General features: G+C 35.1%; 3 protein-coding genes across 4 annotated transcripts; 2 read left to right on the forward strand and 1 right to left on the reverse strand.

The window, feature by feature from the left end:
• Nucleotides 1–68: 68 nt before the first annotated feature.
• LOC110618018 (dihydrofolate synthetase) lies at nucleotides 69–9,367 on the forward strand. Of its 2 annotated transcripts, XM_021761016.2 has the most exons (11): nucleotides 69–242; nucleotides 408–719; nucleotides 798–895; nucleotides 1,080–1,230; nucleotides 5,871–5,933; nucleotides 6,139–6,300; nucleotides 6,784–6,975; nucleotides 7,149–7,248; nucleotides 7,793–7,924; nucleotides 8,428–8,559; nucleotides 8,728–9,367. In XM_021761016.2, the coding sequence occupies exons 2-11, from the start codon at nucleotides 423–425 to the stop codon at nucleotides 9,078–9,080; spliced, it is 1,680 nt and encodes a 559-aa protein (XP_021616708.1). In that variant the 5' UTR covers nucleotides 69–242; nucleotides 408–422; the 3' UTR covers nucleotides 9,081–9,367. The 2 variants fall into 2 exon arrangements, with proteins under 2 accessions (XP_021616708.1, XP_043813753.1); XM_043957818.1 differs by lacking the exons at nucleotides 69–242; nucleotides 408–719; nucleotides 798–895; nucleotides 1,080–1,230 and adding an exon at nucleotides 1,238–1,681 and having other exon boundaries at nucleotides 5,817–5,933.
• A 4,889-nt stretch (nucleotides 9,368–14,256) lies between these two features.
• On the forward strand, nucleotides 14,257–16,881 carry LOC110618176 (transcription factor SPEECHLESS). Its single transcript, XM_021761261.2, has 3 exons — nucleotides 14,257–15,102; nucleotides 15,584–16,117; nucleotides 16,399–16,881. Exons 1-3 carry the CDS (start codon nucleotides 14,698–14,700, stop codon nucleotides 16,465–16,467), a joined length of 1,008 nt encoding a protein of 335 aa, XP_021616953.1. The 5' UTR covers nucleotides 14,257–14,697; the 3' UTR covers nucleotides 16,468–16,881.
• Nucleotides 16,882–18,274: 1,393 nt separating this feature from the next.
• Nucleotides 18,275–21,003, reverse strand: LOC110616934 (probable WRKY transcription factor 30). The gene is made up of 3 exons (XM_021759467.2): nucleotides 20,170–21,003; nucleotides 19,942–20,070; nucleotides 18,275–19,218 (listed from the first exon to the last, which is right to left on the reverse strand). Exons 1-3 carry the CDS (start codon nucleotides 20,493–20,495, stop codon nucleotides 18,588–18,590), a joined length of 1,086 nt encoding a protein of 361 aa, XP_021615159.1. The 5' UTR covers nucleotides 20,496–21,003; the 3' UTR covers nucleotides 18,275–18,587.
• Nucleotides 21,004–24,874: the final 3,871 nt, after the last annotated feature.

The following is a 24,874-nucleotide window of genomic DNA, read 5'->3' on the forward strand; positions in this document are numbered from 1 at the left end:
CGGTGACGTGGAAGGACCTGAATACGAACTCGATGCCACATGGATAAGAAGTCAGCCGAAGTTGACACGACGTCGTTTTCGCCTCACACTCATCTGAGATTCTGAATAATTCCCCCCACGCCCAGCTCCCTCTTTCTCTTTCCCTCTCCCGCTTCCGCGGCTGCCGTCAGTTCTGCAATCTGCTTCCCGGCGAAGTCGAGCCGACCTCGACCGTCAACCGTCACCGGCCGTGCGGCAACCAGGTATTTGTATGGTTTAAGCTATAAAATTTCATTTCCTAGCTGTAATTCCTCTTTAGTTACACTCTCGTGCACCTGTCTCTGTAAATTTAAAGATTTCCGTTTCGGGGGAAGCTGATTTAAACTTGTTACCTTGATTTTTCGGTCATTTGTTGATCAAAACGATAGCGGAGTAGAAGAAAGATGAGATTTCAACAATTTCTCAGCCAAAGCCAATGGCCCGCCTTTCTTCGAAGAAAAGCCTTCTATGCTGATGGTAGCAGAACTCTGAGCCTAAGGAAGTTAGACTTTAAGCAGTTATTCTCTTCGTACAGAGACGAGCCAGAGCTCAAGGACTTCGTTGATTACTTGGACTCTCTCAAGAACTACGAGAAGTCAGGTGTCCCCAAGGACGCTGGTACAGATTCAGACGAAGGATTTGATCTTGGTCGCATGCGGCGACTTATGGATCGTCTGGGGAATCCGCACGCCAAGTTTAAGGTTCCGGTTTCTTTTCCATCTCTATTGCATTTCTTTAATTAGACCAATACGATTCAGCTCCCAATTTTTTTAACGTAGGCCATTCACATTGCCGGGACCAAAGGAAAAGGATCAACTGCGGCCTTCCTCTCCAACATCTTACGGGCAGAAGGCTATTCCGTTGGTTGTTACACTAGGTATGAACTTGCTACCACACCCAGGTTTCTTTTTGTCCTTGGTTTATAGCTAATGCTGATTCCAATATATTGTAATTTAATGAAACGCGTAAAAATTGTTACACCATATATTCTGTATTGGAGTCAAATACATGTATACTTGCAGCTTTTTACGTTTATGACAAACTTTGTTTTGTCGGAGCAGCCCACATATCATGACCATACGGGAGCGCATGTCGATGGGAAAATTTGGTGAGCCGGTCTCAGCAATGGTGTTAAATTGTCATTTTCATCAGATCAGGCAGAAGCTTGATGAGGCTATCCGACTAGAAAATGGATGTTTGAGTCATTTTGAGGTATCCACGTGCCTACTGCTGTCATTACAATGCTAACGATTTGTTCTTTTGTTCTTGGGTTGCACATTGTTTGCTTTATGGTAGAAATTCTTTTCCCTGGACAGAGATTAGATAACTGCATTAGTTAAAAAGGAACACATAATAGAAAGCATACTGATTGGCTTGCCTAGAGATAGCATCTAAGGCCCCAACCCTGCTGCCAGAGAAACGTGGTGTGCTGTTGCATTAATTTAAATGTCCACAATCATATGGAATACTTGGCATGTATTGTTTAGCAGATGGATCTGCAATTTTCATACTCATTTTTCTATTTTTTAATATTTTATATTGCATTTTTGCAGTCAAACTGATGATGATGACATCATTTGAGTTTGTAGTTTCTTCTTTGAAATTTGATTGCTTTATGCAGTGTTTCAGGTTCAGTTTATCGATAATAAGTCATGTCAATGATGTGTGTTATAAGTTATAGAAAGTAAATATGTTAAAATAGGAAGTAAATATTGATAGATGGGTCAGTTGCTTAATCCTAGGGATTGTATAATCATAGACTTGATTTTCCTTTCTATTTAGATACCCTCTCTCATGTATAAATAGATTGTAATCTCTATTATGAAATACAACAAATATTATTATTCTACATGGTATCAGAGCCTTTCTCGTAGGGATTTAATTGTTCTCTCCCGTCAAAGTTTTTTTAAGAAAAAAAAAAAAAATTTTTTTTTTTTGAGACTTAGGGCTCTGTTTATTTGGGTTACCCATAACGGGTAATATTTGGATCTCACCATCGCTGGAGCCGCCACATCGTTCCCTTGTCAGATCTGAGGTTTATTTGCCGTTCGGGTTTTGGGGGAGGTGTTTTTATCGGTACTGTTCATCGGAACTGTTCACGGAGTACTGTTCATAGGTACTGTTCACGTGGTACTGTTCATCGGTACTGTTCACGTGGTACTGTTCATCGGTACTGTTCACGCCGGGTACTGTTTTCTGATTCTGTGTTTCTTTTGTTGCTGTCGTTTTGGGTTTGTTGTCATGGTTGAAGTGAAAACCACCACCGTAACTGATGTGATTCCTATGATGACTAAAATCACGGACCACAAATTGAATGGATCTTCCAATCAAGGAATTTTGATATCTGCAGATGAGTATGCACAATTCATCCAATACCAAGCATCTCTAAAATCCTCTAATTCCTCCTCTATCACTGCAATTGCCGAGTCAGGTAACTCTACTACATGTCTTGTGTCTTCATCCTCAAAATGGGTTATTGATTCTGGTGCTACCGATCATATGTCAGGTAATTCTACCCTTTTGTCCAATCTTGAGTCTCGTACATCGCCTTCTTATGTTACTCTTGCTGATGGCACTAAATCTTCTGTCATTGGTTCTGGTCATGTCAACTTAACCCCTTCTCTTTCTGTATCCTCTGTGTTATGTCTCCCTAAGTTCGCATTTAATTTGCTTTCCGTTAGTAAACTCACTCGTGCATTGAATTGTTGTGTCTCATTCTTTCCTGATCACTGTGTTTTTCAGGATCTTTCGACGAAGCAGATTATTGGTAGAGGGAGTGAGTCAGAGGGTCTTTACGTCTTGGATCAGCAACTACCTCGATCTCCTCGATCTCTGGTATGCTCCACGCGTTTAACACCTTTTGATGTTCATTGTCGTTTGGGGCATCCTTCTCTCTCAGTTTTAAAGAAGTTATATCCACAGTTTCATTCTTTGTCTACTCTAGATTGTGAGTCTTGTCAATTTGCCAAACATCATCGTTTACCTACACTGCCTCGAGTCAATAAACGGGCTTCGTCTCCCTTTGAGTTAGTACATTCAGATGTTTGGGGTCCTTGTCCTGTTGTGTCTAAGTCTGGCTTTAAGTATTTTGTTACTTTTGTTGATGATTTCTCTCGTACTACTTGGTTATTTTTAATGAAGAGTCGTTCAGAATTATTTTCTGTTTTTTGTGCATTTTATGCTGAAATCCAAACCCAATTCAATACTTCCATCCGTATATTGCAAAGTGATAATGCTAAAGAGTATCTCTCTGGGGAATTTCAATCTTATTTGTTACAAAAAGGGATTCTTCATCAGTCATCTTGTGTTGCCACTCCTTCACAAAATGGAGTTGCTGAAAGAAAAAATCGACATCTTCTTGAAGTAGCCAGAGCTCTCTTATTCCAAATGAAGGTACCTTAATGTTTTTGGGCTGATGCTGTATCCACTGCTTGTTTTTTGATCAATCGCATGCCTTCCTCCATCCTTCATGGTGATATCCCTTATAACATTTTGTTTCCCACTAAATCTTTGTTTCCTATTGAGCCACGTATGTTTGGTTGTACATGTTTTGTTCGTGATGTTCGTCCACAGGTTACTAAATTGGATCCTAAATCACTCAAATGTGTCTTCCTTGGCTACTCTCGACGTCAGAAAGGGTATCGTTGTTTTTCTCCTGATCTGAATCGGTATCTTGTGTCTGCGGATGTAACATTCTTTGAGTCCACTCCATTTTTTCCGCCATCATCTGTTTATAACACCGAGAGGGAGGAAGATGACCTCTTGTTATACACTGCTCGCTCTTTGTCTCCTCAGACTACTCCTACACCTTTCGCTCATGTGCCAGGTCGCCCTCCCATCTTTCATGTGTATTCCAGACGCTTAGAGGACTCTGACTCCGTTCCGCTACCTGCTTCTTTGTCGACAGATCCTGCTCCCACTGATCCTTCACCGTCTGATTTGGATTTGCCCATTGCTCTTCGCAAAGGTAAACGTACTTGCACTTATCCTATTTCATCTTGTGTCTCTTATGATCAATTATCCTCCTCTTCTCGTTGTTTTGTCACTGCTTTAGATTCTATTTCAATTCCCAAAACTGTTATTGAGGCTTTGTCCCATCCTGGTTGGCGTGCTGCAATGGAAGAGGAAATGATGGCCCTTGACACTAATGGTACTTGGGAGTTGATGTCCTTGCCCCCAGGAAAGCGGGCTATTGGGTGCAAATGGGTGTTTGCAGTAAAAGTAAACCCTGATGGATCTATTGCTCGCCTCAAGGCCCGTTTAGTGGCAAAAGGTTATGCACAAACTTATGGAGTTGACTATTCTGATACATTCTCTCCAGTTGCCAAGCTCGCATCTGTCCGATTGTTTATTTCCTTGGCGGCTACTCATGATTGGCCCTTGCATCAACTGGATATTAAAAATGCTTTTCTTCATGGTGATCTTCAGGAGGAGGTTTATATTGAGCAACCACCTGGTTTTGTTGCTCAGGGGGAGTCAGGTAAGGTTTGTAGACTTCGAAAATCCCTTTATGGCTTGAAACAGAGTCCTCGAGCATGGTTTGGCAGGTTTAGTGAGGTGGTCCAACAGTTTGGAATGAAAATGAGTAAGTGTGATCACTCAGTGTTTTATAGAAATTCTGATAGTGGAGTAATTCTGCTTGTAGTATATGTGGATGATATCGTTATTACAGGAAGTGACATTGCTGGCATCACATCCCTAAAAGAATTTCTTAAAACACAGTTTCATACAAAGGATTTGGGTTCCTTGAAATATTTCTTGGGAATTGAAGTTATGCGGTGTAAGAAAGGCATCTTCTTATCTCAAAGAAAATATGTTCTTGATTTGTTGGCAGAAACAGGAAAATTGGGTGCTAAGCCTTGTAGTACCCCAATGACCTCTAACCTTCAACTTACCACAGAAGACAGTGAGCCATTTGCAGATCCTGGAAGGTACAGAAGATTAGTTGGTAAGCTGAATTATTTGACTGTGACTCGTCCTGATATTGCATATTCAGTGAGTGTGGTAAGTCAGTTTATGTCCTCTCCTACTGTTGCCCAGTGGGATGCTCTGGGACAGATTCTTTGTTACCTTAAAGGGGCCCCAGGGCGAGGCCTATTCTATGGTAACCATGGGCACTCAAATATTGAATGCTTTTCTGATGCTGATTGGGCAGGCTCGAAAGTTGATAGGAGGTCAACTACTGGGTATTGTGTTTTTGTGGGAGGTAACTTGGTCTCATGGAAAAGTAAGAAGCAAAACGTGGTCTCCCGTTCTAGTGCTGAATCTGAATATCGAGCCATGGCACAAGCCGTTTGTGAAATCTTGTGGGTACGTCAACTGTTGGAAGAAGTTGGGTTTTCAAATTCGGTGCCTGCTAAGTTGTGGTGTGATAATCAAGCAGCTATCCACATTGCCTCCAATCCAGTATTTCACGAGAGAACCAAACACATCGAGATTGATTGTCATTTTGTTCGTGAAAAGGTTCAACAAAAGATAATATCAACAGAACATATCCGAACTGGAGAACAATTAGGAGATATTTTCACTAAAGCTCTAAATGGGACTCGAGTCGATTATATATGTAACAAGTTGGGCATAATTAACATTTATGATCCAACTTGAGGGGGAGTGTTATAAGTTATAGAAAGTAAATATGTTAAAATAGGAAGTAAATATTGATAGATGGGTCAGTTGCTTAATCCTAGGGATTGTATAATCATAGACTTGATTTTCCTTTCTATTTAGATACCCTCTCTCATGTATAAATAGATTGTAATCTCTATTATGAAATACAACAAATATTATCATTCTACAATGTGAAAACTCCTTTATGCACTCTTCTGTGTAATTATGAAAACTTAAATTTCCAGGTTCTTACTGCCTTTGCATTCTCCTTGTTTGCTCAAGAGAACATTAACATTGCAGTTATTGAGGTTAGTAATATCTCAACCTATTATTCTTCTTCAGGAATTCTTATTTTAGCAGGGGCGTTTTTGCATCTGATATTGTGCCATGCAATATCGTTATGCTTCTTGGAATGTTAAATGTGTTACTCTTATTATATGTTCCAGCATCTTAATTCATATTCAGATGGCTGCTTTCCTCCTGGGAATTTTCTTAGGCTTTCTTTTGTAACAGGCTGGTCTTGGAGGTGCTCGAGATGCTACAAATATAATTTGTAGTTCTGGACTTGCTGCATCAGTCATAACTAGTATAGGTGAGGAACATTTGATGGCACTGGGGGGTTCTCTAGAAAGCATTGCAATGGCAAAGGCTGGAATAATTAAACATGGTCGTCCAGTTAGGTGATTCTCCTTTCACTTGTAATCAGTGCTGACTTGGTAGGAACTTGTTGATATTTGTGCTTTTTGGAATTCCCTTATGCTTTTGCTAAAAAAACCTGATGTATGGATGCTCACATAAGTGAGCAATTTTGATTTATTTGTACTCCATATCCAAATAATATGTTTAATGAAATAAGTGTATTAATAAAATAAATGAACAGTGTATCTTAAAGTGGCAGAGGGATGATAGTATGCCTGTGCATATATTGGTGTAGCAATGATGTTGCAAATCTGACATTTGATTGTAGCAACTTTTGTTGCATGATTCAATGGTCCAATGGACTTTATTATTATTAATTATTATTATTATTTTGTTTTAGTTTGTTTACTCTTCACAGCATTTATGTGGCCTGAATTTTCAGATTATTATTACTATTATTATTTTTATTTTTAGTTTGTTTCACACTCTTCACAACATTTATGTGGCTTGGATTTTCAGTTAGTTCTGGGTGGGCCATTTCTTCCTCACATTGAGCGTATTCTTCGCAATAAAGCATCATTGATGCATTCTCCTGTAGTATCTGCATCTGATTCTGGAATCCGAACTATCATTAAAGGCCTTAGCATGTGTAATGGTAGACTTTGCCAGTTGTGTGACATAATGATTCAAGTCGAGAAGGATTTCCAGCTGGTATGTTCTTAAATGATTATTTCTTGAGCATGCAAGACTTCTTCGCATCTTTAATTTTTAAAACAATTACTAAACCTCATCTCTTTCTAGTCCTTTTAACTATGCCATTGAGTAATTGAGCTTATTTTTCATCTGCAAAATATTCAACATGGTGCTTGTATTGATATATGCAGTTCATTGAGATATCTGACTTGAAAATGCACATGCTTGGAAGTCACCAACTCCAAAATGCAGCTACTGCAGCATGTGCAGCATTGTGCCTCCGCAACCAAGGTGCACTCTTATCTCTGCACTTGTTGTACTTTGCTTTATTTTAAGCTTTTTTGAAGCAGAATAATGGTTTTGTCTTATAGTTGAAGTATTCAAGAAGTCTCTAGACTGAATTTTGCTTCCCGGTAGAGGTCCTGGATGATGCTTATCTTATCAGTCCATTCATTAACTGAAGTCTCTTTGACTTTGTACTCTCAAGTCTAATATAATAGGTAGAATTACATGACTGGAAAGAATGGTTGATTTCAGGATTTCTACATGGGGGAGTACTTCTGCCCCTAGTTATTTAAGAATTATACTGCTTGCTGCATCCATTTTTAGGTTCAGTGACCTTTATTGTTCCAGTGCCAATTGGAAATTATATTAACGGAACTTCCACAACTGATGGTGTACCAACTATCAGATGATGAAAATGAATCTGTTCAGCTAGATGTAAATAATTGGTTGTGGATACTGTGTTAATGGGTGAAGCTTTTTTTGTAACTCGTACTACTATTTTGTTCTTTTGATACCATTTTGTTCTTTTGATACTTTGTGGATGGCACAGGATGGAGAATTTCAGATGGATCTATTAGATTTGGTTTGGAGAACACATACTTGCTTGGAAGAAGTCAATTTCTAGCATCCAAAGAAGCTGAAGTATTAGGACTTCCTGGAGCTACAATACTGCTTGATGGAGGTTAATCTTATTTCCTCTAGGGTGAAATTACAATACTGTCTCTAAGTAATGCCATTATTGACAAGACAAAAATTCCTTTGTTTTCTGGAAGTCGTTAAAAAAGTTCGTAAGTTTTCATTTTGTTAAACGCTTTCATCCCTCCATCTATTAGCTGTTAATACCAAGGAATACACAAAATACCCTCGTCTAAGGGAGATGCGTGAATTCAGTTTCTAAAATTGATCAGTGGAAGTATTAAAATGGTAAATTTAATGACTAAATAGTCATTTATTTGAAATTTAACTACCGAAGTATGCATAGGAAATGGATGGAGGGATTAAAGTGCCTGACAGAATTAAAACTTAGGGATGTTTAAATGAGTTCTTCAAAATACAAGGATCAATTTGTTATAATAGCAACACCCAAGAACGTTGTTGTAATTCACCCTTTTCTCTATTGTTGTTTCTTCCTGATGTTCTAGACGAGTAACCTCCTCTAGATTGCGTTTGTAAATGCCTTTTCAGCCCACACTAAAGAGTCTGCAAAAGCTTTGGTGGACACAGTACGGATGACATTTCCAAAGGCACGAATGGTCCTTGTGGTTGCAATGGCTAGTGACAAAGACCATTTGGAATTTGCAAGACAATTTTTGTTAGGTATCCATGGGAGAGACCAAACTGCTCTTCCTTCCTGAATGGACGAGCTCTTCACTATCTCAATTCTTTATTTGGCACACCTCAGTTGGGTGTTGCAAAGAGGGGATGCAATTGTAAACATTCGGTTTTTTAGACTGTCCTAATTAGGATTAATCTCTCGTTTTCCAGATAAACGATTAGAGGCCGTCTTCCTAACAGAAGCTGACATCGCTGGAGGGAAGTCCCGAACGACTACAGCATCCTTGTTAAGAGATTACTGGCTACAAGCTTCTGGAGAGTTGGGCATCAATCCCCTCCATGATGGAATGGCAGAATACCAACAACTGTTGAAGAATCAATTTATCTATCCCGACAAGGAACTGGAAGGCAGAATCATATTGTTAACTGAGAAATCATTGGAGCATTCCTTGAGAGTTGCAAATGACTTTCTTGAAGGAAGAACAAAAAATCAGTCACGTGTTCTCGTGGTGACTGGATCGCTGCACATTGTATCATCAGTGTTAGCTCGTCTCCGAGGGTAAAATGTTCTGCAATTGTTGCTGATCCCCCCATACCACCTCAATTAGTAGTTAGGAGTCAAAACTGCATTTATCTTTCTGCAATTTGTTAGTTCTTCTCAATCAAAGTTGGCTAATCGAACACGAATTGAACCCTGTTCTGTCGGGTTGACGTAACAGAGATGAGAAATCCACTTGCACCCATCAGCACGGAAATAGCTGATTATAGGTGCTCTGGAATTATTATTATTAGCATTTAATGTTACTATTAAAAAGCAAATAGAATTATTATCCGACTATTATGTGCGTTCAGCTGTGTGTTGGACTTAGAAATCACCCTTCAACCTCGCTGACACGCGAATCAATTACATTTAGCGAAGGGAAAGCCAAAAGAGAAATAATTCAATTTTAAATACATTTATGTACTTTTTAAAAGAAAGTTTGGGAAAGTTATGGAATCTTAATTATGGTTAAATTACTTGGTTTGTTAATGGTTGATTGGAAAAAAAAAGGAAGGAAAAATCAATGAGCGATCTCTTCTGGGCTGCGTTTTAAGCATTGTAAGCGACATTTGAGTGGCCTCTACTCTCTACAGGACTCCCAACATACCCTTGGAAAAGAGATACATGGATGGATATTATTATGGCTGCATGGCGAACGAGTCGGATTCAGACCAGGGTCTGATTTCTAGAACTACAAAGTCCTGAAAATTGAGTGGAGTAACCCTTCAAAAGAAATCTCAATCTGCTTCTCCCACATTAATTTAGCTTGTGAAGAAAAAATTGAATAAAAAAAAAAAAAAAGAGAAAAGGACGGTATCCTCTCTTCACTCTTCAGACTTCAGTGGTTGGGGTTAATTATATCTAATCTCCTGGGCCTAAGCAATTCAGGTATTAAGGAGCACATGCCATAATTAATTTGGTAACCTTTATGTCTAGTTAAGATTCAAGAATATTTGGTGAAGAGGATAAATCAAAGCAAATTATATCTAAAGAAAAATAATAATAATTCAGTGTCTCAAAGGTCCCACACATTCCTGCGTCAATACGTGGACCGCTACATACATAAGAGCCAAATAATAAAGGATATTACAGCCAAGGGAACTTACTTAAACTCGATTAAATATAGATTTACAATAGGGTTTATTTATTTTACATGAAAAAAGGTCATTGGTCGCTATCGCCAAAAAGGAGATTTGCCAGTGACTCTAGAGTTTGTTGTATTGGAGGCAAAATCTTATATCTATATGCATGTGGGCATCTTTTCTCCACATTTACAACATCTAGTTAAGGGTGTGTGCGTAGGGCGCATGTTGCACATTTGAGAGAAAAATAAGTTCAACAAACTATGTCCCGTATATTAACTCAACCATGCAAAAAACTCCAGCAAAGACAATTCTGTCAAGTTCCATATGGTGGGTACACTTAAGAAAAGGGGCCACAGCTCTGTCTATGATGTCCAAATAGCTATGCAAGCCTTGGTAACCAGGGTGACTATAGTTTGTGACATTTAGTGCATTTGGCAATAAAAGTCACTTGTCATCCTGCGTCCCCGTCACTTCCCCACCAAAATCTTTTCTATATTTTCCCACTTATTGCTATTGGGCTGTTTTATTCATCATTTATGAGGGGAGCTACTGCTCTCTTCATTTCTTTGTGCCATACAATATTTATACAATTTTCCATTTTCTCAACAAACCCATTTAGATGGTGGACCTTAATTATCTCTCTGCTATGCTTTTCACTGAAGGAGTTATGTTTTTTTTTTTATATATAATCAAATATTATTAGTTTAAACAAATATATTTTCAAATGTAATGGCAGTGGGGAAATAGTACACTTGACTTAGCGAGGCAGATAAAATCCAGCGGGCGATACAACAATTGTCAGCATTAAATTCAATAGCTATCAATAGATAGCAGCAGAAGATTTTGCATACAAAATGAATTAAATGGAGGGTGGGAAGGGGGAACTGCACCAATTAGTCTCAGCCTCCACAACCGTTCTAGCCCAGGATGGGGACATGACATCAAGAATGGGACAAATAAATCTATATAATGCAATCAAGTTGGTGGGTCCCCATTCTTTGGTATCCGACATCGATCCGCCAGTCGGTGCTCCAACAGCACAAGCCCCTAGGCTGCCTATAATTTTTACAATAACCGGCGAATGAGACGACGGAGTCCATAGAGAGAGAGAGATTGAAGAACGTAAATGTAGAGTAATGGTTTGCTCATATATTTCGTGGTGCTAGTAAATGACGTTGCAGATTTTGGCAAGTAAATGAAGCTGTGAGGTCCCATCTTATTAATTTTTTCTTCTTCTTTCTCCATCACCTTTGTTTTTAAATTTTGTCCCACATTTCTATTCACTTAGATGGAGAGTATGCTTTAAATGATATGAAGTTGTCTGCTTTTATGTGTATTTATGTACACAAAGATAACTCTCCAATATGAAATGGATTCTTCATGCTTTGAGCTAGCTCTTAGCTATAGCTATGGAGTTTAGACAAATGGTTAATGGTCTTGAACTTGGTAATACTAGCTAACACCTGGAAAGTTAATTGCATGGCTTTGCTATTTCACGTAAAACCTGAAGCCTGTAAGAAGGGTCACAATCAAACGTAAACTTCCAACATAAATTCTGAAAACCCATGTTAATAGAGTTGTCTATGTGTTGTGTACTAGCTTAAAGCTAGGATCTTCTCTGTAGGAAATGCAATTAGTTAATGTTTTAACTTTATATACATATATACTCTGTCCAAGGTTGACATGCAATTGAATATAAGGCAGGATCTGTCCAAGGTTGACATGCAATTGAGTGTGAAGCAGGGAAAATAATGGTGAGATTCAAGAGAATTCGTCCCTTGGAAGATAAGGATAAGAGACGAATATGCAGCAGTCTAGGGCTGATACATCATAATAGCACCCCAAGTTAGCTGCTGTGGGGAAACAGAATCTCAAGCTTTTGTAACATTGGGAAACTTAAATCTTGGATTTTTGAGATTAAAAAAAGCAAGCAAGTACTCCTCAATTACATATGATAACAAAGAACAGATTCGCAGTTACATCATGATTAAGTTTGGTTCAGCTAAATTCCCGTTGGCGACTGCGAGTCTAGCAAGCGATGGAGATGGAGATGAGGAAAGGTTGTTGAAGATGGTAAATGCGAAAATTGATGGGTGAGAAGGAAAAGTTGTATTCATTTGGAAGAAAATTGATTGCTATAAAAACCAAAGGATGGTGAAGACAAGTTTACCCGCACTCCCATGCTGAATCCGCGATTACTCCTTCTACAATACCATATACTGTTGTGGTGGTGACTCTTAACAGGCACGGAGATGCCGTGTCTGCGCATTGAAAGCCATCCAATTTTTAATAATAATAATATAATATCAAACTCCTCATCAGCCAAGTTGCAGACTTCTGCCCAGTACCCCTCCATCGTCATCTCCTCACACATTTATTTCTCTCTCTTTCTCTCCCAAATTCACTTATTTCTTCACTTTGTCATCTTTAGGATGGCTTAGCAAAGCTACTAGCTTCAAGGGTTCTTTTTTCTTTTTTTTTACTCCCTTAATTTCCTTCTTTCTGGTGTTGCATATTCAATAAAACAAACGTCAATCCTGTCTAATTGTCGTCTGCATGGCTGCTTATTCTCATAATATATAAAGCTGAAGAAACGATATGCCGCAGTAATTAAATATATCTCTGTTTAGTTCTGAGAAAGAAAAAAATAGTTTGTGTTTGTAAAAGAAGAGAAACAATCCATTTGGTACTGAGATTTTCCCATTCATTTCCTGAGGCATGAGAACATTCTCCACTTGCTGGGCTTCGCAGCATAAACAACGGCTATGGTATTCATGTCAAGGCATTAACTACTATTTTAAATTTGTTTCACTAGTCCTTGTAAAATGACAATTCCTCCATTCCATTCATTCTAAATTTAGATTTGAAATGACAGATTAAAATATTGTTCAACTACTGTTAATGGGTACTATTGATATCATAACAATGCTGCTTTATAGACAGTCCATGGCTGTGTGGCTGAATCAATGCTACCCAATGCCCACAATTCATAGTCAGGAAGGATCTGACACAACGCATTTAAATTTGACGATCTCTCTTCAATTTAAACCTAACAAATTAACGCATGCAATCTTTCACTACACACATATATATATATATACACAGTAGATCATCTTCAACGTTTTTCCACGGGAATACCTTAACAGATAGATAGTAAAAATTTTCAATGTGAAAACCCTAAATTCAAATGGGTTATTTTTTGTTTATAACTTGACGCCCATGTGGTTTAACCGTTACTTATAACTATTGCTAATTACGTTTTAGGTGTGTTTGATAACGTTGCTTTCACATATCATATTTTTTATTTAAAAATATATTTTTAATTAAAATATGATTTATTTTTTTATGTATATACATATTTTTAAAACATAAGAATAAATGTTATAACTAATATAACTATTTATAAAATTATAAATAATTTATTGTTTTATTAAAATTGATTAAAAAAGTTTTATAATTAATAAATACAAAAAAAATTAAATAAAATCTCATTCGAAAAATCTCCTATTAACTAAGTTTTCAAAATTTTACACATAATTAATTATTTTGGAGGTTATTAGCTGTAGGTAAAATAAAAAAAATAAATCAAACATCCTTTACATTAATTTCAATTAGTTTGCCTGGGAGGGCATTATTTATATGAATTCCGTCCACCGTGAACTCAAAATATAGGTAAGACAATACAGATAAAAAAAATATATAGATAAATCAGGTTTATTTAGATTTTCATTCTAAATAAATCTGAGAGATTTTCATTCTAAAATTAGAAAGTAAAATTTAAAATCTCTCAGATTTATTTAGATTCACGTACTATCCGACTATATGAGTGCTTTTTTTTTTCTTTAAAAAAATGTCGGGAAACAAAATTATACCTTCCTTTTGCATTAAAATAGCAGCAAATAAGAGCATTTTTCATGAAGTAGTCCTTATTAGAAAATATACATGTATCAGGTTTTTTTTTTTAAAAAAAAAAATAGTACCTTAGTGATATGACCAACAAACTCATGAGAATGAAATTATTTACCATGATGAATAATTTTTATTTATCTTTAGTAATATTACATGACAATAACATTAAACCTGGTTAGCCCACCAGTATTCCTTCAATACGACTTCCCTATTTCTTCGTTGACATCCACCTTTTTTATAACGCCACTCTCTCCTGATTCCTCTCCTTCTCTCTCTCTCTGGGTGCTATTTTGATTTTTGTGGCTTCGATTCAGCCTTTGTAGTTTCTATCATCTTGGTTTTCAGTGCTCACTGCCTCCCTGAATACCCGAAAGATTCCCAGCAACCAACGGCATGCATCCTCAACCTAACTTCACTTGAAAACACCTTCAAAAAGCGTTGATGGTGATAGTTTAGTCATTGTCATTCCATTTCTTTCCTTATACTTCTTTTGGCATCTTCTTTTTTTTCTTCATCTTGTAATTTTTTTTCTTCGCTGGTCACCATCTGGGTCTTTTTCCCACTTTTTCGCTCCATTCCAATCCGCACTTTTCTATCCTTTCCTCTGAAAAGAAAGCAAACAACAAAGGAAAGGAGAGGTTTACAATGACTGACACTTTGTCTGATTTCCTCGAAGATCCTGAATTTGGCGACACTACCTTAGATGGAGACGATCTCTTCGCTATTTTTGAGAGCTTAGATAGAGCAACCGAGTTCTCTCCATTTACACCACTGGATGAAGTTGCTGTTAGCTCAAAAGAAAGTGAAGAAGCGACGAGGCTGGTGTCTCAGAAGTCTACATCTTCTAGTGCTCCGCTGGAATCTGAGACTGAGCTCGAAACTTCACCAAAGAACAAGAGACAGAAGACTATTGTTTCCTCAGAGGAAATGGTAAACCCAGATGGCCAACAAAGGATGTCTCATATTACAGTGGAGCGCAACCGGAGAAAACAAATGAACGAGCATTTGTCTGTTTTAAGATCACTCATGCCTTGCTTCTACGTCAAGAGAGTAAGTCATTCTATTTCTACTTCTTCCTATGTTAATATTGCTTAAACTTTTGGAGGCCTCTTTACCATCAACTATCAGAAAAGAGGTTAGATTCCTGCATGAATTTGATTTCTTTCATGATGTGCCGTTGGCTCAATGGCTCAACAATTTTTTCCAAATGAAACTCATGCTATGTGTCAGATTATTTTGTCAATAAAACAAAATTTGAACAAGTTAGCAAAGAAATCATTTTTCTTTCGCCAGAAAGCAAAAGAAAGAGAAGTCCTTGGGGCTTTGTCTTCATATTCCCAGCTCTTGTCTTCTTAGTGTTTATTATTTTTTTAAAAAACATTTTCGGCAACTCCCGTTTGGATAGGCCCCCTCACCTCACTTTTCTATGGTTCAAAACTTGAAACCCTCGAGTTGAGACTTGAAATTCTTTTTTTTTTTTTTAAGAATTATTTCATTGTGGTTGAAGCATGTATATGTTATTTATTATTAGGGAGACCAAGCATCAATCATTGGAGGTGTTGTTGATTACATCAACGAATTGCAGCAAGTTCTACAATCCCTTGAGGCCAAGAAGCAAAGAAAAGTTTACAGTGAAGTACTTAGCCCTAGGCTAGTATCAAGTCCAAGACCCTCACCCCTTAGCCCTAGAAAACCACCAGTGCGAAGTCCGAGACTCAACTTACCTATAAGCCCAAGAACCCCACAACCAGGTAGTCCCTACAGACCTAGGTTGCAGCAAGGCTACCTCTCCCCCACCATTGCCAGTCCTCTCGAGCCATCTCCTACTTCGTCTTCTTCCTCCATAAATGACAATATCAACGAACTGGTTGCAAATTCCAAGTCTGCCATTGCCGATGTGGAGGTTAAGTTCTCTGGGCCAAACCTCCTATTGAAAACAGTATCTCCCAGGATTCCTGGTCAAGCTGTGAAGATAATTTCTGCCCTGGAAGACCTCTCCCTCGAGATCCTACATGTGAGCATCAACTCTTTAGATGAGACCATGCTTAACTCCTTCACTATCAAGGTAACAGTTAAACAAAATCCAGCTTACTCATTCTTTTAGATTTTGGTCACTTATGTTATTTCTTTGAGTTCAATAATTGAATTGAAGCATCAACTCACCCACCCCACATTCTTTCGAATCATTGTACTTTGCACTTGGTGTTTGAATTATTATTATTATTACTATTTCTATTATTACTATAAAAAAAAAAAAGGGAAAAGAACAAAATAGACATCTTGTTAATGTATTTTTTCCCCTTTTCTTTTAATGATTGGACCATTAATTCTGGTTGCTTTGAACAGATTGGAATTGAATGCCAGCTTAGTGCAGAGGAGCTCGCTCAACAAGTCCAGCAAACATTCTGCCAATAGTATGTTATCCTAAAGTAATAAAGCAAAAGAGGAAGGCATTTTGCCAGCATTCCTTATTAACAAATGCAATTGTAGATCAGTCTCATGACCTGTAGTAAGTAGTTAGCTAGCTAGCTAGGGTAACATACACTTTGTGATTCAGCATTCTTATCCGGGTGCCATTATTATAAGCTCAAACTCATATGAAGACGATGTTTATGATCATTATATTAAATATTTGCATTTAAATTTGTGTGCTTATTTAACTTTACATACACAAATTTTGATACAAATATTTAATATAGTAATTATAAAACTCGTTATCATATGAAATGAAGTTTATACTAAAAACACCCTTCTTTGTTTCTCATATTTTAATTTGAATTAATGTATGAATTCAATTTTTAATTTTTCGATTCTAAGTTATTTTCTTTCCCAGAGGTTTTGCAAACATTATATAACTTTTGTTACATGCACTTGTGAGGGCCAGCATTGATAATTTAGCAAAATTAAAACGAATATATATCAGCGGCTTAAAACTATTAAATAAATTGAGTTAATTATTTTACTGAACTCTTATTAAAAAAGTGTTTATTGAACATTAACTTCTTTAAAATGGCAAAAAATCTAGCCAATAAAAATATATTTTATAATTATTATATCTATAAATATTCGATGTAATATTAATATTAAATTATGACTATTGTAAATTTGATTTTATATGACAGTAAATTAAATATTTATATTGAAATTCAAAAAAAAAAAAGTAATAGAATGTTTTTAAAAATATGGTGAGATAGTCAATTGAGGAAATATATATATACATGAATTTGAAAGACAGCAACAACTACAAGGACTTGACATAAATATGGGTAAGTCTGAAATTAAATGGCATGGGAAACAGAACCCTAATGTCACCCACCTCTCTACAATCTAGCCAAATCATCACATATATATATGTCTTATAAACAGAACCCTAATATCATCAGAAGTGGCATGCTTCAGGGAAGGAAGCATGCAACCCATTGGACCACTAACCAAAACTACTCCTACTTTCAAATCATTACAATTTCATCGATTTTCCCCTTTTTTTTTGGGAAAATTGAATCTAATGAATCATAGTTAGAGCAGTGGACCACAAATGGTCCCTGTAATCTCAGGTTGCCGCGGGCGTGGCAATCTGAGATGGTTTATGAGTGCTTAACCGGGGCCTGGACCACCACTTGAATTGTTTCAATTCAAATTATTGTAGTTCTTTTGATCCAAAAAAAAAAAAGCACTTACTGTAGTTCTAGACCTTATGGAGCTGAGACTTCGAATGGACCATGCAATTACTCTTAATGGGTCTGGAAGCATTCTGGATTTGAAGGATGGTTCGGTCCATTGTCGAGGCCCACTAGTAATAAAGAGGGCGTGAGATTAACTTTCAGGCCCAAAAATCTTAGTCAACGCTATACCTTAGTGCGAATGCTCCTAACGTCACTTTGACTAGTGGCCTAATGGGTTACTTTACTTTCGTCGGGGGAAGAAAGAAGTGGGACCCACCTGAGTCAGACACTAAAGTTCTCATCAGACTTCTTTTTTTTTTTTTTTTTTTTTGAGTAAATATTTTAGTTAAAATTATTGTAGACCTTTAAGATTTTTGCTATATCGTCTTTTGCTTATACGTTTTATTTTATTTTTTTTAACTTTCATTTTTGCTATCGGTTGAGGGAGAGATCTCTTGTGCAATAGAAATTGAAGAATTCATCTTTTATATTTTAATAAATCTTAAGAATTTTTTTTCTTTTGCTTTTTTTTTTTTCTGCCAATTTGTTTCTTATTTTAAGAAAAAGATACAGTGCAAGAGAAAATTTACAAGAATTACAAATACAATTATATATATATTAGGTTTTCACCTGCTTACAAGATAAAAATACAAAAACAAATACAATTGAGAAATTTTATAATACAATTATTATTTGCATGAAACACAAGACAATAATTAATGATTTAAGGGGTGAAAATACTTGTAAATGAAACACGTTAAGCAAAATTTTCTATGCCTACAAATTAACACGACTGTATCTTAATTAATTAGTAATATAGTGCAAGTGACGGAGTGCGATTGCTGATCAGAGCAGATGCTTCTGCTGTCTACACTAGGGAAGGAATCCTGAGTTGTCGAATGTGAAGTTTGGATCAAATTCTACATTGCCAAATGGGAAATCCAAACCAACTGTAGGAGAGTCTGTAGTTGAAGTAGCAGCAGAGATTATGTCATTCAGCTCAAATTCAGAAGTCTGAAAATTCTGATTCCCTCCCAAGTAATGCTGCATCCCAGATGAAGAAGCAGAGAAATAGCTCTTCCCAGACGTCGTAGGAGATATGAAATTAGATTGAGAATAAATCCCCTTGAAGCTCTTATCAACAGTAGGAGGTGAAAACACTTGATTTTCTGCCTTAAAATTTGATCCAGAAAGAAAGTGGGAAGGAGGAACTGATTGCTCGTGCGAGTCCAATCCTTCGGTTATGACTTTAAGTCCTGAACGAATATTTAAGAGATCTTGAGATTGCTGTTGATTTTCTTGCTGTTGCTGGGGCTGCTCCATGCCACTGTTTGGCTCTTGATTCTCGAGTGGCTGTGAAGGAGGGAGCATATGGGATGCTTGGTTGCATGTGTGCCTTCCTCGGTAGGTAATCTCGAAGATGGTAGGGTCTTCGTCGGATCGTTGCACTTGCTTTGTTGCTAAACAGCCTTGGACAATTCGATGAGTGCATCTATAATAGCCCCTGCATATGCAAATTTATACTATTTTGATGAGAAGAAAAGGAGATTTTATGGGTGATATTTACAGTTAACAGAAAGATAATGATGTGAAGTATGAGTATGAATACGTCCAATGAAATTGCGTCCTCGATATCCATACAATCGGGATCGGTGAATAGTTATTCGTGTATTTATTACGAAGATTTTGCTCTTAACATTAAATTCTGTAACCTTGCTTTTTTCTGTGGCCATTATTGATGTAGAAACCATTAATATTATTTAATGACATGCAGTAGAGAGGGTATTATTGCTTGGAGAGAACGTAGCGTAGCTAATAGCCACAAGAAGAAACCAACAATGGAACCATTTTAAAGCATAGTTTTGCAAGTATTTGATTTGATTTCTCATATAGTTGAAATTATAGTTCATCCACATAAATTCTAGACAAGTTCCTTCACAGGCACTAATATTCAAAGCAGCAAGCAACTCAAGGAGATCATTGCTTGCATGCCGCTGCTTAATTGATTATAAATATGGTATGTTTATTTTTTCCTTAACACATATATTTCTCTTGTGTACTTCTTACCGATCTTATATTGCACTACCTCATATGCACTTAGGTAAAAAAAAATCTGAAAAATAGGACTTCATGATAACCTAGGATACGGTGTTAATTAAAGAGTTCTACTTTTAGAATATAGATGCTATTTAGTGTTCAAACAGCAAGAAAATAGAAAGAAGGGAACCTTGGATATTTAGCTCCAAGGATGTCTTTCTGCCCATACTTTCTCCAGCTAAAGCCATCATCAAGAGGCCCTTCTAGTCCCATCCCTGGGTTAACTCGCACTTGCTGTGTCCACCTTGGCGTGCCCTTCCTGAAAAATTAACCGCAGTTTAGCTAGACAGACACCCAGCCAAAGTTATTGTCTAAAAAAACACTAATAAGGTATCAACATATGTATATGTATATATACCTCTTCCTAGACCCATCTTTAGGGTCGTGGTCCTTGAAGTCCCTGTCGGAGTCTTCACTCCGGGGACTTCCACTTAGAGAAGGCGGCGACTCAGACATCCCAATGGCAAATCCAGTGGGATTCGTCTCTCTTATTGAGCTGCTCAAATTTAGCACCGAAAGTGACTTTTCAAAGGAAGCAAGGATTTTCTGGACCAACACTTCACGGGTTTCTCGCGAAGAAGATGGCACGTTGAGATGGATTTGGAGCTGCCTTGCTAGCTCTCTCCCTAGCGTTAGCTCGTTTACAAGATTCTTTGTTTGCTCCCAGTCCCCCATATTATCCATTTACAAGTTGAATATAACTCAGAAATTAAGCTCTACTCCAATGGTTTGATCAAGTAATCAAGCTAGGCTGACTGTTGCAGTGGGTTACTAATTTTCTAGCTCATATAATCACGAGAGATCGTATAATGATAGGAAATAGCAAGTATAAGATGAGAAGCCAATACGAGGAATTCAAGTACTAAATTACTAAATTATGGAGACAAATGATGAAGGAAATGGATCAACTGAAAAAGGGGAAACTATAACAGAACATGATTATAATGATCTGAGGTTCGTGGGTTTTTGAAACTGCAAAGATATAAGATTGAGAAGCTGAGGAACGAGAGAAGGTGGTGTGGGTTTTAAGGTAAACCCTCGTTTTGAATGAAGAAAAGAGGGAAGGAGAAAGGAGCTGAAAGAGAAAAGTTTGACGGAGAAAAATAGCATTAAGACCGGTCTTTGGTCATCGGAACTGTGGTTCAAAGGCTGAGGAAAGTCCAATTGCTGACCATTTCAACTTCCACTCTCCACTTCTTCTTTTTTTTTTTTTTCCGCCCTGCCCCCTTTTTGGTTTAGACATTCTTTTATAAAAATAAAATATCTTTAAAACATCTTTTCAATTTTTTAAAATGGGACCGAATATTTGAAGCGTACAAATTAAAATCTCTTAAAATTTTATTTAAATATATTTATTATTGGATTAAATTTTTAAATAATTTAAAATATTTTTATATTTTATATAAATAGAGATATAATTAATGTAATTAAAATAATAAATTTTAATTTTCTATTTTCTAAAATAATTTTACTTCTTCACATATATTCAACTTGAATATATTAATTAGCAAATTAATTTCCAACATATAATGCATAATATTCACTAATTTAGTTTTAATTATATTTTCATATTTAATGTACATTAAAAAATTATTTCTTAAATATTATTAAATAGAAAAACGAAATATAGATTGTAAATTTAAAATTCTTTGTTGAATTTAAACATATATTTGATAATTAATGGAGATGGGAACTGGGAAGTTAAAAAAGGAATCATTAGAAGAATCTTTTATATCTTGTTTGGATTGATAGAAAATAAGAACAGAAAATAAAATAATTTTTCATTTTTATTTATTTGAAAAGAAAAAAATGAAATAAGTTAGAAAAATATGTAACAATACTCATAAATAATTTTCACATTAAATTAGAGAGAAAGTGAATAGTAAATAAATGAAATTATTTTTTAGTTTTATAATAATTTATTGTCACAATAAATAAAAAAATAAAATAGATATATATTTTTACTATTTCCTATTCTCTTTTATTTTTCTCTTAAACACTTAAAAAAATTATTTAAATTTATTTTTTATTTGTTTTGCATTTGTTTCCTCTCCAAGAAGTTTCCCAAAACAATGATACGGCAGTTCCGGCTTCAGCGTTTACACCAGTAAGTTCAGACGACAATTTCCATTTGCTCGATGTGACCAGCACAAGTCTACTAGCCTTCAGCGTTTGATATATGACATGTCCACTCGCCTTTTAAAAAAAAAAATCTAAATATTTTTTAATTACTGAAAGTTTTTTTTTTCTTTAAATATAAATTTTATTAATTAGTTAAATTTATTGTTAAAGGTGAGTAATATTTAATTTAAAATGAAAAAATTAATTGAATTAAATTAATTTAAAATTTTAATTTATTTTTTTTATTTTTTTCAGTTTTATTTTATTTTTATTTTAAAATTTTTTAATTATTTAAATTTGATTAAAATAAAAATATTTTAATTAAATTTTAAAATATTAAATTTAATTAAATATTAAAAATAAAGTATAAAAAATAAAAAATACATTAAAAATATAATTCATTAATTTAATTTAAATTAAATTAATTTTAATAAATATTAAATTTTTAATTTTTAATTTATGTAATTTGATTTTAAATTAAATTGATAGAATATTCAAAATGAAATGACATTCCAACGTATGCACGACTCGATTGCCCTCTCTTTCGAAGGTTATTGAATGGAGTAGCATCCAGATAAATATTTTAAAAAATTAATTTGTAAACAATATTCTATTCATTCTATAATAATATGTTTTTTTAATTTGAATTATAAAATGGCTTTTTAATTAAAAAGTTACTTCCTAACGTTTTCATATATACTAGTTAATGTATATTAAAAATGCAAAACTTATTAGTTTTAAAATTGATTTAATAATGAAAATATAAGTGAATGGTGTATTAGTAAAAAGAATATAAAATTTATATTTTTAACAATATTAATATTATTTTATATATAAAAAAATAAATAAATTCATTTTTCTAATACAAGTAAAATATTAAAAAATGAATTTTACTCTTGTTATACGATGATTTAACATTTCCTCAATTATCTTGCTCGATGAACATATAACAATCAGTACGATGTATATTATTTTTAATAATATTTTTTTGATCTTTTTTTTAATCACAGCGACACTATTTTTATTTTTTTAACTTGCTTTTATTCTTACTGTCTGCTTTGTATTATAAAAAAAATTTTAATGAAAGAGATTAAGTTTATAAAAACGAAACTGAATTTCTATTATGAGATGAAAGAAGTCTTTTAATTCTAAAAATCAAGGATGAATTGGTTATCATATAGAGACAAAAATACTTACTTTTTTCATTTATCTACTATTGACTTAAATAACGAAATTATATTGACAGGATTTAAAACAGCTTGAACCCTTTTATCCACAATCAGTTCGAGAAAACTCTGAATTGCTTTCAAAATTTGTATTTAACTTAAAATATACATAATTATCCTGTTTTTCTTCTAAATATACCCTATCAATTTTAAAAGAAATGAACAAGAAGTTTGTCAACCAATTTTCAAAATTGGAAATTCGATGTATTTTTTTTAATATGGGAGCTTTCAAGACTTCTGATTCTGATGGTTTCTAACGTTTATTCTTTCAAAAGTATTAGGCGGTGATGAAACACAATATTATTAAGTTAGTTCAGACTTTTTGTGTCTTTGATACTCTTGTTAAAAGGGCTAATGATATAGTGATTGTATTTATTCCAAATAAATAACCCTCAACTCCTTTTCCGACTTTAGGCCAAATAAATAACCATCAACTCCTTTTCCGACTTTAGACCAATAAGTTTTTACAATTTTATTTATAAAATTGTGTCTAAAGTGGTAGTGAACGGACTAAAACCCTAAATCTCCTCTTCGATCAGCTTTTGCTCCCCACAGGAGCATCCAGGATAAAATTCTCATTGGGCATGAGGCTTTGCCTTACATCTAAGCCATCCTTTTTGCTATTAGTAGAAATTTCCTTCTAATCATATTAGAGTCTGACTCCTTCGAATTGATTATGGCCATGGGTGGTTTGTTATTTGCTATTCCTTGAAAAATCCAAGTTGTTAACCTTGACATTAAATCCCTGTTAGCTATGTTCCTTTCAATGTTTTGTGTCTTATGTTAATAGATCGGCCAACTCTCGTATTGATTGGCTTGCTAAGCATGTCAGACTAAAATCTGTAAGTGTGGAGTGGTGTTCTAATTTCCCCTAATCATTTATTGAATTTGTTTTAAAAGGACAATTTTGTTAAATGTTAATAAGATCTTCTGTTTGTTAAAAAAAAATTTTCACCATGATAATTACTTTTAAAATTCAAAATATTTCTTATACTTTATGTATATTTTAATCTCTATTACTTATAATTTAGAGTATTTTAAGTTAATTCATATGCAATAAGATTTTAATTTTTAACATTTTGAAAATATTTATTCTTATTTTAGTTTAATATATTTAAAATAAATAATTTTAAATAACTCTTAATAACGTGGAGTCCCGCATTAATTATATTAATTTGACATATTTTTTGCAAGTATAATATATATTTTGTGTTATAGTGACGTTGCAATTATTACATTTGCTTGTCTTACCTAAATCCAGCGTATAAGTCTTAGGAAAACACATACCAGCGTACATTTATAAATAGCACCCGTTGATTGTGGCACACGTGGACTCGTGTTACCAGGGCGTGAATTTGCCCTTTAGATATCACATTATGTTGACTGTCCCGTTCGATTATTATTTTCTTCGACAATTTTCAACTTTCCTTTTTAATTTGCATTATAATTTTTCTTATACGTCATTTGAAAACTTGGCCTATAGTATAGGCGATGGGTTGAAGAATTTTCGAGGACGGTGAAGAAGGGTTATGTAACAGGTAGTTTCTGACACGTTTGGACCAATTCAAAATCAAATGATTTCAATGTAAGAAGTAAACAGAACACTTTAAATCTGAAAGTGGAAGTAAACTGTGTAATAACTCTCACGCAGGGAGCGAAACAGCTGCCTGCCTTGTTTTCTCGTAGAAAATTAGAAAGGAGCCTTGTTAGTCTACA

Source organism: Manihot esculenta, chromosome 6 (genome assembly GCF_001659605.2).
Source record: "Manihot esculenta cultivar AM560-2 chromosome 6, M.esculenta_v8, whole genome shotgun sequence".
NCBI lineage: Eukaryota > Viridiplantae > Streptophyta > Magnoliopsida > Malpighiales > Euphorbiaceae > Manihot > Manihot esculenta.

What these genes read in the sequence shown, in the direction of transcription:
- LOC110618018 (XM_021761016.2), top strand. Translation starts at nt 423, where the DNA reads ATGAGATTTCAACAATTTCTCAGCCAAAGCCAATGGCCCGCCTTTCTT. An exon ending in TAATTAAACATGGTCGTCCA is followed by an intron (nt 6,301 to 6,783) that starts GTTAGGTGATTC and finishes TTGGATTTTCAG; the next exon opens with TTAGTTCTGGGTGGGCCATT. An exon ending in TACAATACTGCTTGATGGAG is followed by an intron (nt 7,925 to 8,427) that starts GTTAATCTTATT and finishes ATGCCTTTTCAG; the next exon opens with CCCACACTAAAGAGTCTGCA.
- LOC110618176 (XM_021761261.2), top strand. Translation starts at nt 14,698, where the DNA reads ATGACTGACACTTTGTCTGATTTCCTCGAAGATCCTGAATTTGGCGAC. An exon ending in CTTGCTTCTACGTCAAGAGA is followed by an intron (nt 15,103 to 15,583) that starts GTAAGTCATTCT and finishes ATTTATTATTAG; the next exon opens with GGAGACCAAGCATCAATCAT. An exon ending in TTAACTCCTTCACTATCAAG is followed by an intron (nt 16,118 to 16,398) that starts GTAACAGTTAAA and finishes TGCTTTGAACAG; the next exon opens with ATTGGAATTGAATGCCAGCT.
- LOC110616934 (XM_021759467.2), bottom strand. Translation starts at nt 20,495, where the DNA reads ATGGATAATATGGGGGACTGGGAGCAAACAAAGAATCTTGTAAACGAG. An exon ending in AAAGATGGGTCTAGGAAGAG is followed by an intron (nt 20,071 to 20,169) that starts GTATATATACAT and finishes TTAATTTTTCAG; the next exon opens with GAAGGGCACGCCAAGGTGGA. An exon ending in CTTGGAGCTAAATATCCAAG is followed by an intron (nt 19,219 to 19,941) that starts GTTCCCTTCTTT and finishes TTGCATATGCAG; the next exon opens with GGGCTATTATAGATGCACTC.